At 46.9% G+C, this 13,396-nt stretch overlaps 1 protein-coding gene across 7 annotated transcripts in view; it reads left to right on the top strand.

Moving 5' to 3' along the window:
• The window catches only part of ADORA3 (adenosine A3 receptor), a 75,166-nt gene that overhangs the window by 46,083 nt on the left and 15,687 nt on the right, over window positions 1–13,396 (top strand). The window contains exons 1-3 of one of the 7 annotated variants that reach the window (XM_063625663.1): window positions 4,684–5,088; window positions 6,436–6,511; window positions 12,109–13,237. The exons of 1 other annotated variant lie outside the window; for it this stretch is intronic. In XM_063625663.1, the coding sequence (XP_063481733.1) occupies window positions 6,471–6,511; window positions 12,109–12,715 (648 nt within the window). In that variant the 5' untranslated portion in view covers window positions 4,684–5,088; window positions 6,436–6,470 and the 3' untranslated portion in view covers window positions 12,716–13,237. Of the gene's footprint in view, window positions 1–4,683; window positions 5,089–6,435; window positions 6,512–9,430; window positions 10,118–12,044; window positions 13,238–13,396 lie in introns of those variants that run through there. 5 more of the 7 variants (XM_063625661.1, XM_063625665.1, XM_063625662.1 and 2 more) reach the window with 5 other exon arrangements.

Genomic DNA, 13,396 nt, shown 5'->3' with positions numbered 1-13,396 from the left:
ACCTGCAGCAACTGAGGGGGCCTGGGTGGCTCTTGGGGGCTGGTGACCTGGAAGACTAAATGTCTGGAAGCTGTGAACTGTCAGAGCTGGGGCAGCCTTTCCCCGGGGTTCACAAAGTCCACCCAGCAGGCCTGCTTATGCTGACAAACCACTGCTTCCTGGCAAGGGTGGAGAAAGGAGAGGAAAATGGTACTGCCTCCCACAGTCTCTTTTGGATACTTCCTATTTCTAAAGCTGGAGGTACCACTGGCGCAGTTGGAACAGGGATAGAGCACCTCCAGAGAAAGACTGAGACAATTAGCCCTCCAGAAACACAGGGTCTGTGAAACACATCCCAACAAGTCTGTATCTCACAGTTCAGTAGCCCACAGGGTGGTGGGTGTGGAATGACTTTCCTTTAATTCAACCTCTACCAAGCACCTTGTAAGTGGAAGTGGAGCACTGGTTGGGCACTGGAGTGGCTCTGACAGTGAAACATCAACCCCCAGCCCCACCCAGCTGTGGCACTCACATTCCTGGTAGCTGCCCAAGGTGGTGGTGCAGGGGACCAAGTGCTGTGCCAACTGCCGTGCCTGGGTTACTTCATCCAGTCTGCAGAGGGGTATCTTATTTATCAAAGGGGGAAATGAAGGCACAGAGATTAAGCAGTTTGGCCAAGGTCATCCATTTAGAAACAGAGTTCAAGATAAGAAAGACACAGCATATTCAGAAACACATGGCTGGAGCCTGACAGTGATTTCTCCTCTGGAGCACGTTGGGGTAAGTGGAGTGGGGCGGGCCTGATGCCCAGTGAGGAGGCACTAGAGTGCGTGCTATGCTGGACACACAGGTGGCTGTGTCTCACTGCAGCTGAACATCCATTAGGCACAGCTTGAGAGGGCCTGAAAGGCACTGCTGATGTGGGTAATGTAACTGATTAGCACCCACTATTCTACCCACTAGCATGGATTGACTGGCCAACTGGCAAAGGGCAAGTGCAGTGATGAAGAAGGAAGGGTCAGCTGTGTGCTCGATTGGAGGGCCCTAAGCTCTTTGGCCCAGGTTTCAGAAAATGGGGACAGAGTGACAAAGGAGCCAGTGAAGGGGGCTTGCTAGCAAAGAAACCTGGCTGCTTTTCTAGTTTTGACCCTGAACTGGCTACTCTGGGCCTCTGTTCCCTCTGGTGTTCCATCTTACTCCAAATGTGTTGTGTCCTAAAAACCCCATCATGAACACTGTGATTTGGGGCAAGATCAGTGGTCAGTGATCAGGAGTAATGTGTCAGACTAAGCTGGTAACTAGGGCCAGAGGTGGTTCCAGGTCTGGCAGATAGAACTGTGAACAAGACAAGCAAGGGGACAGACCAAAGACAAGTAAATGAACAAACGAGCTCTGACTGTGAAAGGTGTGACATAGGAAATAAACAGAGAGCATGGAGAGAGCATGTGGATGTGTGTGTGTGTGTGTGTGTGTGTGTGTAAAGGGCACCATTTGAGACAGATCACAGAGATGAGGGAATGAAATGGGTTGTTACAGGTAAAAATGCTGAAATAGCAGCTGTAATGTAAATATTATACATTCTGTCTGAGGGTTCCTTTAACTAGACCCAAATAGGTCACGTGGTGTTTTCTATCTGTACTGGTTTGTGATTGAAGTTAGAAGATGCAAAAACCTACTTTTTATTGAGGAAGAGGTCTTCCCAATATCCCTTCTGATTCCTCACTGGACATAGAGAGGTATAGCCAGCATTCTTACAGGTAAGAAGAAGACAGACCTGAGAACAATACATAGTACATTCAACTGGAATTTATTGCAGGTTTCTTATGTGGCAGGTATATTTTAGGATCTTCATGCTTTGGGGAGAAGGGGAGTGGGAGGAAGACACAAAAATGAGTAAGACATAATTTCTTCATTTAAGGAGTTTACCAGCTAGTGGGAGAAGCAGTCATGTAAATAAATAACTACAGAATAGTGTAGTAAGTGCTCCAAGAGAGGAATGTGTAAAGCCATGTGGGAGTGCAGAGGAAGAAGCCATCAACTCAGCCTGACAGTAACTTCAATACTTTGTGGAAATAGGTGGGGCGCACATCAATAAAAATACATTCTTCCTGGGGGAATCATAGCATTATGGTTTACCCAGTGTGATTCCATTGCTGGATGTGGGTGCCTGTGAGTGCTGTATTAAAAGACTCACTTCAAATGAGGGGACATTTTCAGTCTCATCAGTTTTTTCTCTTTTGCCAAAATTGATCATTGAAAATGTTATTTTGGACCACTTGTGGGAGAAAAAAATCCTCATCCCCAAATCATGGGGGTACTGACAGGTATCCCTGCATGACAGACTGGACCAATCAACCTGCAATATGCCTGAAAATAAACGCGTACTCCTTCTAATGTGAGTTCTATGGAGTTATTTCTTATACCTTGCATACTGCCAAAAATGATGTGCAGCTCCTCATGAAAAGCAGAGCCTGACAGAATTACTAAAACACCAGTAGCCAAGGAATGATATGGGGCACAAAGACATCCTAGAAAACCCAAGCCAAGTGTGACCGAACATCAGCTCTGACAATCCTGGCTGCTCACACAAAAATGAATGAGACAAAGCTCTGCCACTAACCAGATGAACAAGGCAGTCTAGTTTATTAAGAAAAACGACCTCTTTTCTAGCACCAAAACTCCTCAGAGAAATTTATCCTATGGAACTTTAAGTAAGAGACATAGCAACAGATAGTATTTTCAATCATGATGAAACGCCGAAAGATACTTCATAGGACAGTTTTTTTATATTAACCTTTCATAAAAAGCAGAGGGACTAAGGTCATCTGGGAAGGCATGTCAGCAGGGAACTAAAGTAAAACAGTTTTGCAGTGCTGTTGTCTGGTCAGGGAGTAGACGCAGGAGCTGCGGGTAGGGAGTGTAGAGGAAGGGCCTGCTGGCTGCTCTCCATGGGCCTGGAATAAAACTCTTGGCTGAGCTTTGACAGGAGCTGGAGAGTAGACAATTGACACAGAATGCACAGCCTTCAATAGCTGGCCCAGCTTAGGAAGCAAGTCTACCCATTACGATACTGAAGAATGTCTGCCCAAAACGGCAATTTGGGTTTTGGCATAATTGATATTGGACTGTTTTTGTGTGGCTCATTGAAAGAGCCAGGGCTTTGCAGCCAAGATAGACGTGGGTTCAGGCCCTAGCTCTGCCATTTGCTGCTGTGCTGCCCAGAGTGAGTCAATTCTCTCCTAGCCTTAGTTTTCTATCTGTGAAATGGATCTAATAATACTTCCCAGCAGGACTGATATAGAATTGTGAGTGATGTATGCAAAACACCTGGCAAAGTGCCTGGCACATGTGAATTGGCATTTTATCAATGGCAGCTCTTACAGTAATAATTATGAAAGGACCTTGTGCAGTAGGAGGGGAAGACACATGCCATCAAAATCAGGAGGTTGCTTATCTCCCACTGTGGCGGTAAGGTTTGCATGCAATTCTGTGAGAAGTTTTGTCCCATTTGGTAGGTAGCAGGTTAAAAGAAGGAGACCAGGACATCACCCTACTGTAAACATTTGGGATCAGTAGTTGGTATATCCTACTCATTCCTACGCCTCCCGGTGTTTAGATAAAGGGCATGAGAATCGACATCAGGATCCAAAGTCTTCCTGGGTGAAATCAAGGGATGAGGCCCTACCACCATGAATAACCCCTGATAGGGGTGGGGACACCTGGCCTGAGCACCCAGAAGCCTAGGACTGTGATAAAGAGAAGGCTGGGTGGCCAAGAGACATGAGGGCATTTGAAGAAATCTTGGAAGCTCTCCAGCAAAGGCTGGGAAAATTGACCAGTGGGACCTGAGCTCACAGGAGGGGAAGGATAGGTCAGAGGTTGGCAGGTGCCAAGGGAAGGATCAATGATGTATGTGGCTAAAAATTCCACTGCAACCCCCTACTGACAAATCCCTCCTGGTCTTCCCCATTCTCATCTTAAGTGAGGAGAGCTGCTTTTGTTTGTTTGTTTGTTTGTTTGTTTGAGAGGGAGTCTTGCTCTGTAGCCCAGGCTGGAGTGCAGTGGTGCGATCTCACCTCACTGCAACTTCCGCCTCCCGGGTTCAAGCGATTCTCCTGCCTCAGCCTCCTGAGTAGCTGGGAATACAGGCGCCCGCCACCACGCCCAGCTAATTTTTGTATTTTTAGTAGAGACGGGGTTTCACCACGTTGGCCACGCTGGTCTACAACGCCTGACCTCGTGATCCGCCCGCCTCGGCCTCCCAAAGTGCTGAGATTACAGGCATGAGCCACCGCGCCTGGCGGTGTATGATCCTGAGCAGATCACTCATTCCCCCTGCCTCAGTTTCCTCCTCTGTGAGATGAGATTGATGATACCTGCCTTGTGGGGTTGTTAATTCAGTAAAGTTGATTGTGGGAGGAGCTTTGCACATGGCAAAGCAAAACACAAATACTGTGTTTATTGGAACAAGTCATAGGTTTGAAAGGCAAAGCTGCTTCTCAACCTTCTGGAGTCAGGAGGACTGAATTTGGTATTGCCCAGGAATACTCTACGGGATTGGATCGACTTTAGGCAGTTGGTTACCTATTCTCGTCCCCTTCGCCTTCCCTTAATTCTCACTTCTTTCATTTTCTGCACCATCTGAGGTTGCTGGTTAAGCAGTTTCAAAGGAGCATTTCAAGTTCTTCCCGTTTTCTTTCTCGGCAGCAGCGTGGGTCCCGAATGACAACAGAAACGTGCTGCCCTCTGGTGGCCATCATTGAGCATAGCGCCTCAGCTGGGACGCAGGAGTCAATTCTTTCAGACGCTTGAAGCTGATGCTACCGTGCTAAGTCTCCGGCAGCTGAAACGCTTCCTCACTTTCTGAGTGCCTTGAGTTCAGTTAGCTGAACCCTTCTCTTTCCCCCAGGGCCTGGAGATCTCCTGACACACTCGGTGTGGGTGGGGGGGTCTGGTGGGTGAGGCTGAGCGCCCAGAGCAGCTCCCCTTCGTTGGGCAGGATTTCCTGTTGCTCAGTGTGAAGGAACCTTGACCTCCCTTTCCAGGCCTCACCCTCCCTCCCACCAACACTGGCACGGAGTGAAACTCCTTGTACTCAGACTACAGCCTGTGAGTCTTGGGCTCCTTGGATTGGCCTCAGTGGCTGGGCCCTGGTTAGAAGGCCCGTGTGGACAGCGGCTCCAGATCAGCCCCTGGCGCGGGAAAGCCCAGCCTGACCCCCGGGGCTTGATGGAGAGGCAGAGCCCGGAGAGTGGTGGGGGAGGGGCCTAGGAAGCGCCACCTTCAGGGCTGACCCTGAGCACTTGTCTTTTCTAAGCCTCAGCTGTCGGCTAACAAACATGAAGCTCTATAAAAATATAAGGCTTTGGGGAAGTGGTGATGGGGCCAAGAGGAAGTGAGCAAGCTGATTTTGTGCAACTCTGCAGACGGCCGTGGGGAGGGAGACAGCCTTGGGCAGAAGCCCCACTTTTCGCCTGCCTGACATCCGGTCTCAGCTGCCCGTGGACCAGCCCTAGGGCTCCAGAGGCCTTTTCCCTGGGCTCCTGCTAACACTGCGTCTTGCTGTTTTTGTAGGCTGGCAACTGGGGTTTTTTAGGCTTTTCTGAGAAGCTGCAAAGGATCAGATGAATCATCTCTCCTGCCAGCCTCTCAGATTGTTAAGCGGAACCGCAAGGGCAAGGTTGCAGCCTTGTGGTTGAGCTGTGCCCAGTGGCATCAGACCCAAGTAGGCCCCAGGCCAGGGTTTGGGACAGGTGAGGCCTTTCCCCTCCAGTCACTCTTCCTGTGATTTAAGCCAATGGTTTCTCCTAGATCTTTGCTTCCCTGATGGAGTTCAGGTTCTTTTAGTAGAATTTTAAAATTTATTTTTAATTAAAAAAAATAGAGATGGGGTCTCACTATGTTGGCCAGGTTTGTCTTGAGCTCCTGGCCTCAAGCAATCCTCTCACCTCAGCCTCCCAAAGTGCTAAGGTTGCAAGCTGAGCCACCACACCCAGCCTCTTCTAGTAAAATTGAAAACAGCCATGGCCTTTCTTTTAGGTGGGAAATTCTCCTGAACCACAGTTAACATATATATATGTGTGTGTGTGTGTGTGTGTGTGTGTGTGTGTATATATATGTGTGTGTGTGTGTGTGTATATATGTGTATGTGTATATATATGTGTGTATGTATATATATGTGTATATATATGTGTGTGTATATATATATGTGTGTGTGTGTGTGTGTGTATATATATATATATATTTTTTTTTTTAAGAAAAAATTCGTACCTTGATCCAATAAAAATGGCTTCCTTTCTGGCCCAGAGCTCATCTTGGGGCCCCAGCCTCACCAGCGGCCTGCTCATGCAGTCATCTCTCTGGTCCTGCCACCTCTTCCTAGCTCAGAGCAGTTGCCAAATCTACATTATACTTGCGCTTTGTGCCCATAGTCTTGGTGGCTACTTTCTTTTTTAGGTCTGAGAATACTGATCTCTACTGATTTTGATAGCATGGCAACATCAAACCCACGGACTCCTTGTACTTTTGAAAGGTTTGTAGAGTTTATTTGCTCATTTACTTACTGAGGGCTGCCATTCAGAACCTGGGCTCCGAAGCAGAAGCCTGGGTTTGAATGCTGGCTTCGCCACTGCCTAGCTTACAACTTTGGGCAAGTTATTTAACCCCGCTGAGCCTCAACTTGCTCAGCATAATGGTAGTATCTATTTCACTCGAGAGCATTGAATGAGTCTGTGAATATAAGCTGCTTAACACTGAGTAGTTGGTATGATGGACAGCACTTAAGAGTCCTCGCTGATTTATTGTTTCCTTATATACCCAATGCCTAGTTTATGCCACCTGATTCACTGAGGTGCTTTCCTGTTCATTCATCAAAAATGTACTGAGCACCTATGATCTGCCAGACATCATAGTAGGGGCGAGATGCAGAAATGGAAAGTGGTGGTCCCTGCCCTCCAGGAACTTACAGGCTAAGCGGGGAAGTCATATACACACAGCACAGTGCGGTCCCAGAGGAGAGGTGAAGACTGGGAAGTTTTCTTCAAGGTCCTGTTGGGGAACAGTCTTGGAGGAAAAGTATTTGTTTTCTAGGTGGACTTGGGGGAGAAGGGCCCTGCAAACCAGACAAAGAGTGTGTGCACAGGGGAGAGGAGGTGAAAGAGAATGACTCTGAGCCGCGAGTTGCCCAGCGTAGTGGAGCCAGTGGTGTCTGTGCAGACCCAGGTGACAGGAGACTGCAGAGGCTAGGAGACCCATCAGAAGGGTATAAGCCACATCTAAGGAGTCTGAACTTGACCCTGAGGCAATGCGCAGACCAAATGGTTTAGAAGGGGCAGGGGTCATCCTGGGCATTGAGCTCTGGCATGGTTCCTCTGGTTGCCTGAGGCGCCGAGTAGAAGGCTGCAGCATCTCCTACTTGAGATGTGATGAGGCACATGACCAAGAGTAGCCGTGCGCCATGGGCTGTGGGTGCAGCGGTAGGAATGGGCAAATGAGGTGACCTTCTGCCCCAGCCTCTCTGTCCTCTTTCCCAGATTGCCTTTTGGTTTTCAGTCTAGGGCCAGGTTCCAGGCCAAAATGTTAAGTGACTGTGAAAGTCCTTACCCTCTGTTCTCAAATCACCCCACTCCAGCAGTGATGGACCTTGTCTATTCAGAGAACATGAAGGAAGGGCTTCCCTTGTTCACAGAAAAGAAACCCACATGGTATGTGCAGAGAATTCTGAGGGTAGAATTCCCAGATGGGAAGAGGTGGCTGGGCTGGTGACCCTAAGTGTGTCTCCTGCCTTTATTCTCTCTAGTGGGTTATTCTTTCATGTGTTATCTTGCCTACAGCATGCTGTGTTTGGACACAAACCCCTTTCCTTGGTTTCTCTGACCCAGCTGAGATGGACTGATTCCAAAAGAACTCACCTATGTACTGGAGTAGGGGAGGGAGGGTTTTTTCCAGTGTTTAACCAAGGTTCAAAGAGTGCTATATAGTGAGAAAGGCTTCTTTTTTCTTTCTTTTTTTTTTTTTGGCAACATGCAGTCTCCTAGAAATTTCTTTTGGTAACTTCCTTCTCTGAAGCACAGATAAAGAAAACAATTACAGTAGAAAACATTTATGAGGGACACACTGGAGGCTGATGAAACTTTTCAAGTTCCAGCAGTGCAGGGATGTGGGCAGAACTGACATTGGAAAATACTAGAATGATGGAAATTCAGTTGGAGAGGACTGCCCTTTTTAATGTCTAGGGAGTTTGCTCAGGGAGAAATGACAAGTCTGGCGGGGACGAGTATGGGATTTGCTAAGACTTGGATCAACTTGGGATACAGGGTGGGGGTTGGGAGCGGAATCAATGAATGGTGCCGGAGCAGAGCAACTAACAAGAGGACCCTGACGAGCCCCAGGCAGAGGCGTCTCCCTTATGCCCCACTCCGAAGTGTTTGTTAGTAAACACCAGAACACCACTGTTGTTACTGCTGAATTTTATTTTGGGCTGTACATATTTAGATGCTTAAGGTAAAAATGATAAAGCCCTCAAGCCACTGTGTGGGCTTCCGTCCAAGTGTTCCTTCTTGCTGCCTCTCTAACACGCCTGGTTAAAATAATCCCTTTGGGTGGTGCCGAGAAGCACCTGAACCAGATGGGCTCCCCAAATAACAATGGCGTGCAAGTGTTTAGTTCCCAGAAGCTGGTGACTAGGTAAGCAGCTTCAGGGAGAGGGGGCTGATTCCCAGACAGTCGACTGTTCCTGCGGGGATGGGGCTGAGGCTTGGGGAGTGTGGGCAGGAGGATATGCCATTTGATTCTGTTGCACACGTTCTTTTCCCTTCTTTCTGTATGTCTGGTCATTCTGCCATTCTGTCGTTCCTCACATAGGTTGGACATTGGCCGGCTGCCAGTGTAAGGGCCAGTGTGATTTTGCTGGGGTGTGAGCTGAGAAAGAGAGGTGGAGGCTAAGCAGGTGTAATGCTTCACAGAGGTGCTGAGTTTTTGCCCTTCTGAGCGGGGAATCTTTGCTTATCCCTTTGACCAAGGATCTTTGCTGCAAAGGCTGGGTATCGGCTGTGCTCAGCAAAGCGTCAACTCGTGCAAGAACTTAGCAGGAATAGTTCTGGCTAAGGTTAGGAGGCTGCCACCAAAGTCTCTTTTTTGTTCCTCTTCTTCTCCCGTTTGCCTCCTTATCATGAGATCCTTTTGCTAAGCTGGCAGAAAGATTGCATAGTCAGTGCTTCCAGCTCCGCTCCCACCTGATCCTGCACTGTCATCTGGTCCCTGAATGAATGAATTCTGATACCCAGTCTTGTCTCGAGCCTTCTCTGTGCCACTCATGACTCCTCTTCTGTGCTTTCCATCTTTTTGCTGAGAGTTCCAGGCTCTGTACTTCCTCTTGGCCCATCTCACTTCCTGAAATACCCCTGAAGAGGGTTGCTTATCTTGATGGAACTCAAAAAGCCAAAAAGCTGCAGGCAGAGGCCTTGAGGACATTTGTTTGGGGAACTAAGAGCAGCAGCACTTTCAGATTCAGTCCATATAGAGCTGTCCTACAGCGTTCTGGAAACTTGAGGATGTGCGGCGCATAAGGGGGCTGGAAGTGACCCACCTGTGATGAGCCCTTTCTAAGGAGAGGGGTTTCCAAGAGATCACCCCACCAGAAAAGGGTAGGAATGAGCAAGTTGGGAATTTGAGACTGTCACTGCACATGGACCTCTGGGAAGACGTCTGGCGAGAGCTAGGCCCACTGGCCCTACAGACGGATCTTGCTGGCTCACCTGTCCCTGTGGAGGTTCCTCTGGGAAGGCAAGATGTCCAACAACAGCACGGCTCTGTCATTGGCCAATGTTACCTACATCACCATGGAAATTTTCATTGGACTCTGCGCCATAGTGGGCAACGTGCTGGTCATCTGCGTGGTCAAGCTGAACCCCAGCCTGCAGACCACCACCTTCTATTTCATTGTCTCTCTAGCCCTGGCTGACATTGCTGTTGGAGTGCTGGTCATGCCTTTGGCCGTTGTTGTCAGCCTGGGCATCACAATCCACTTCTACAGCTGCCTTTTTATGAGCTGCCTACTGCTTATCTTTACCCACGCCTCCATCCTGTCCTTGCTGGCCATCGCCGTGGACCGATACTTGCGGGTCAAGCTTACCGTCAGGTAGCCTGCGGCGTGGGGTGGGCAGCAATTGAGGCACCTGGGAAATGAGGCTACAAAGCCCAGAGCCCAGATTTTTTGAGTAAAAATGAATCCAAATTGGCCCTTGATGTTGAAAGAGGGGAGTAAGTGTCTTTTTGTGATATGGTCTGTGAGGGGGTTAGCAACAATGAGCTGGGATTCAGGAGCTAGAATCAGAGGAATGCTCCAATCCTTTCTCCACTGACTAGGGGTGGGTGCTCAATCCCTCCAGCTATAATTACTAATCCTTGGCTAAAAATGATGAAATCTTGATGCATCTTTAATTGGTAAAAAATGCTCTTCAGTTTTAGAAATGATAAAAGCCTACTAGATAAGACTTATTATTTTAGGAGAAGCAGGCAGATAAGAATAAGAGGAGATAAACTGATGGTTCTGTTGTTTTGCAAGTGTAGATTATTATTTTATCTTTGCTTCCTATTCTGTGCCCACTTTAATGTTGAGAAAGGGATTCTTGGAATATATATATATATTCCTATATATATATATATTTATAATATTAAATATATATATGTATATTTTTCCTCCTCCTCCTGAGATGTGAGAGCTTTTCTCCTAAAAATATTCTTCATTACATGTGACCACATGAAGAGAACGGACTGCCAAATGGAGAAATCTACTTCCCTGGGTGACCTAAATTGCATTGGTCTCGTGTTTCTCCTCACTTCTCTGGAGGAAAGAGCAGAGTGAGGGAGCTACAAACAAGCTTTAGATGTAGACAGTCTGGGTTCAAATCTCAGATTAGAGATCCGATCTTGAACAAGCTGTTTAACTTTATCTCCTTTGGTTTCCACTCTGAATCACAGTGGTTACGATGCTCGGAACTCCGACTTACCTTGTTTTAGTTTTAGCCCCACCACTGCTAACTTGTAGAAGTTACTTGTTTGTGTTTCACTTTTTAATCTACAAAATGGGGATAATTGCACTATCCTCATAAGATGAAATGCATTACATATGTAAAGCTCTTAGAAACATACCCGTCACACAATCTCTGCTCAATAAATGGTGGCTATCATTACTATTATTTTCACGATTGCCATCAATAAAATTGAGGTTATGATAAAATATCTCCTGTTTGTTGTGAGATTTAATTGAGATAAAAATCTACTGAAACTTAACTATATTTGTTTCCTTTTTGTGGTCTGTATAGGCTGTTGTTAGGAAGGACAGTTTAAGGAGAAATGGGGACTCTTACTGGATGAGTCTTTTAAGGTCTCTGAAACACTTCAACACAATTTTGTAACTTCATTGATTCATTTAACTCAAATACCAAGTATGGATGCCCATGAAGATAGAGAAGCAGGAGCAGGCACAGGTAGAGGGGAAGTGTCGGGGAGGCATAGTATAATTTATGAGAATCTGCACAACAGCCAAACAGAACAGTGCCAAGAACAGCAGGCAAGCTTGCTTTGAGAGTATCATTTCTCACCAGGCAGACAATCCTAGGAGACTTAGATGAATCTCAGCTCCCAGGAATTGAATAATTCTTGGGCTTACACCTTATTGGGAACAGAAGGAGTAAACTGAGTTTAAGGGGGACTTAAACTGCTGAATTCACCTGTGGATGTTTTTGAGTAAAAAAAAAAGAAAAAGAAAAAGATAGGTAACTGTTGTATAGCTCTCAGGAAGTGGAGCCCTGAGTGAAGCACGTAAGCACTTGACTCTAGGCAACATCTTCCTTATCCATCCAAGAGTGTTCTTCTTCGTTAGAAAAGTCCCCAGGGAAGGTTCCTGGATTTTTCTCCAATGGTTGTCTGCTCATCTTGTCTTCGTATTCAGTGGAGTTTAGCTGGAATCACCATAGAATATCAATGCTGCCCTCTCTTAGCAGAAGATTGGAGAATTAAGAGAGTATATGCCTTATCTCACCTCTCTCTCTCTCCTTTACCAGCTCCATCTCCCCTACCCTTTAGCAATTACTGCTGTGGACTCACTGGCTCTCTTCATTCACACAGATACAAGAGGGTCACCACTCACAGAAGAATATGGCTGGCCCTGGGCCTTTGCTGGCTGGTGTCATTCCTGGTGGGATTGACCCCCATGTTTGGCTGGAACATGAAACTGACCTCAGAATACCACAGAAATGTCACCTTCCTTTCATGCCAATTTGTTTCCGTCATGAGAATGGACTACATGGTATACTTCAGCTTCTTCACCTGGATTTTCATCCCCCTGGTTGTCATGTGCGCCATCTATCTTGACATCTTTTACATCATTCGGAACAAACTCAATCCGAACTTCTCTAACTCCAAAGAGACAGGTGCATTTTATGGACGGGAGTTCAAGACGGCTAAGTCCTTGTTTCTGGTTCTTTTCTTGTTTGCTCTGTCATGGCTGCCTTTATCTATCATCAACTGCATCATCTACTTTAATGGTGAGGTACCACAACTTGTGCTGTACATGGGCATCCTGCTGTCCCATGCCAACTCCATGATGAACCCTATCGTCTATGCCTATAAAATAAAGAAGTTCAAGGAAACCTACCTTTTGATCCTCAAAGCCTGTGTGGTCTGCCATCCCTCTGATTCTTTGGACACAAGCATTGAGAAGAATTCTGAGTAGTTATCCATCAGAGATGACTCTGTCTCATTGACCTTCAGATTCACCATCAACAAACACTTGAGGGCCTGTATGCCTGGGCCAAGGGATTTTTACATCCTTGATTACTTCCACTGAGGTGGGAGCATCTCCAGTGCTCCCCAATTATATCTCCCCCACTCCACTACTGTCTTCCTCCACTTCATTTTTCCCTTGTCCTTTCTCTCTAATTGAATGTTTTGGAGGCCTGACTTGGGGACAACGTATTATTGATACTATTGTCTGTTTTCCTTCTTCTCAAATAGAAGAATAAGTCATGGAGCCTGAAGGGTGCCTAGGTGACTTACTGACAAAAGGTTCTAGTTGGGCTGAACATGTGTGTGGTGGTGACTCATTTCCATGCCATTGTGGAATTGAGCAGAGAACCTGCTCTCGGAGGATGCCTAGGAGATGTTGGGAACAGAAGGAATAAACTGAGTTTAAGGGGGACTTAAACTGCTGAATTCACCTGTGGATGTTTTTGAGTAAATAAAAGCTTATAGCTAACTGAAGTGTAGCTCTTTGCTGGGGTAACTTGGGACTTAAAGACCCAGCTGGCTGTCTTTGGCACTAAGCTTGCTTGCTACTTGGAGCCATGTGGTGGCATACTCACCTTCCTATTCTTAGCCCCAGAACACCCTGATCCTTATTCCTGGGTTCATCAGA

This window comes from Symphalangus syndactylus, chromosome 12, assembly GCF_028878055.3.
Source record: "Symphalangus syndactylus isolate Jambi chromosome 12, NHGRI_mSymSyn1-v2.1_pri, whole genome shotgun sequence".
Classification (NCBI taxonomy): domain Eukaryota; kingdom Metazoa; phylum Chordata; class Mammalia; order Primates; family Hylobatidae; genus Symphalangus; species Symphalangus syndactylus.
Note: the sequence above shows the minus strand (reverse complement) of the source record. Positions and strands in the feature narration are given on the sequence as shown.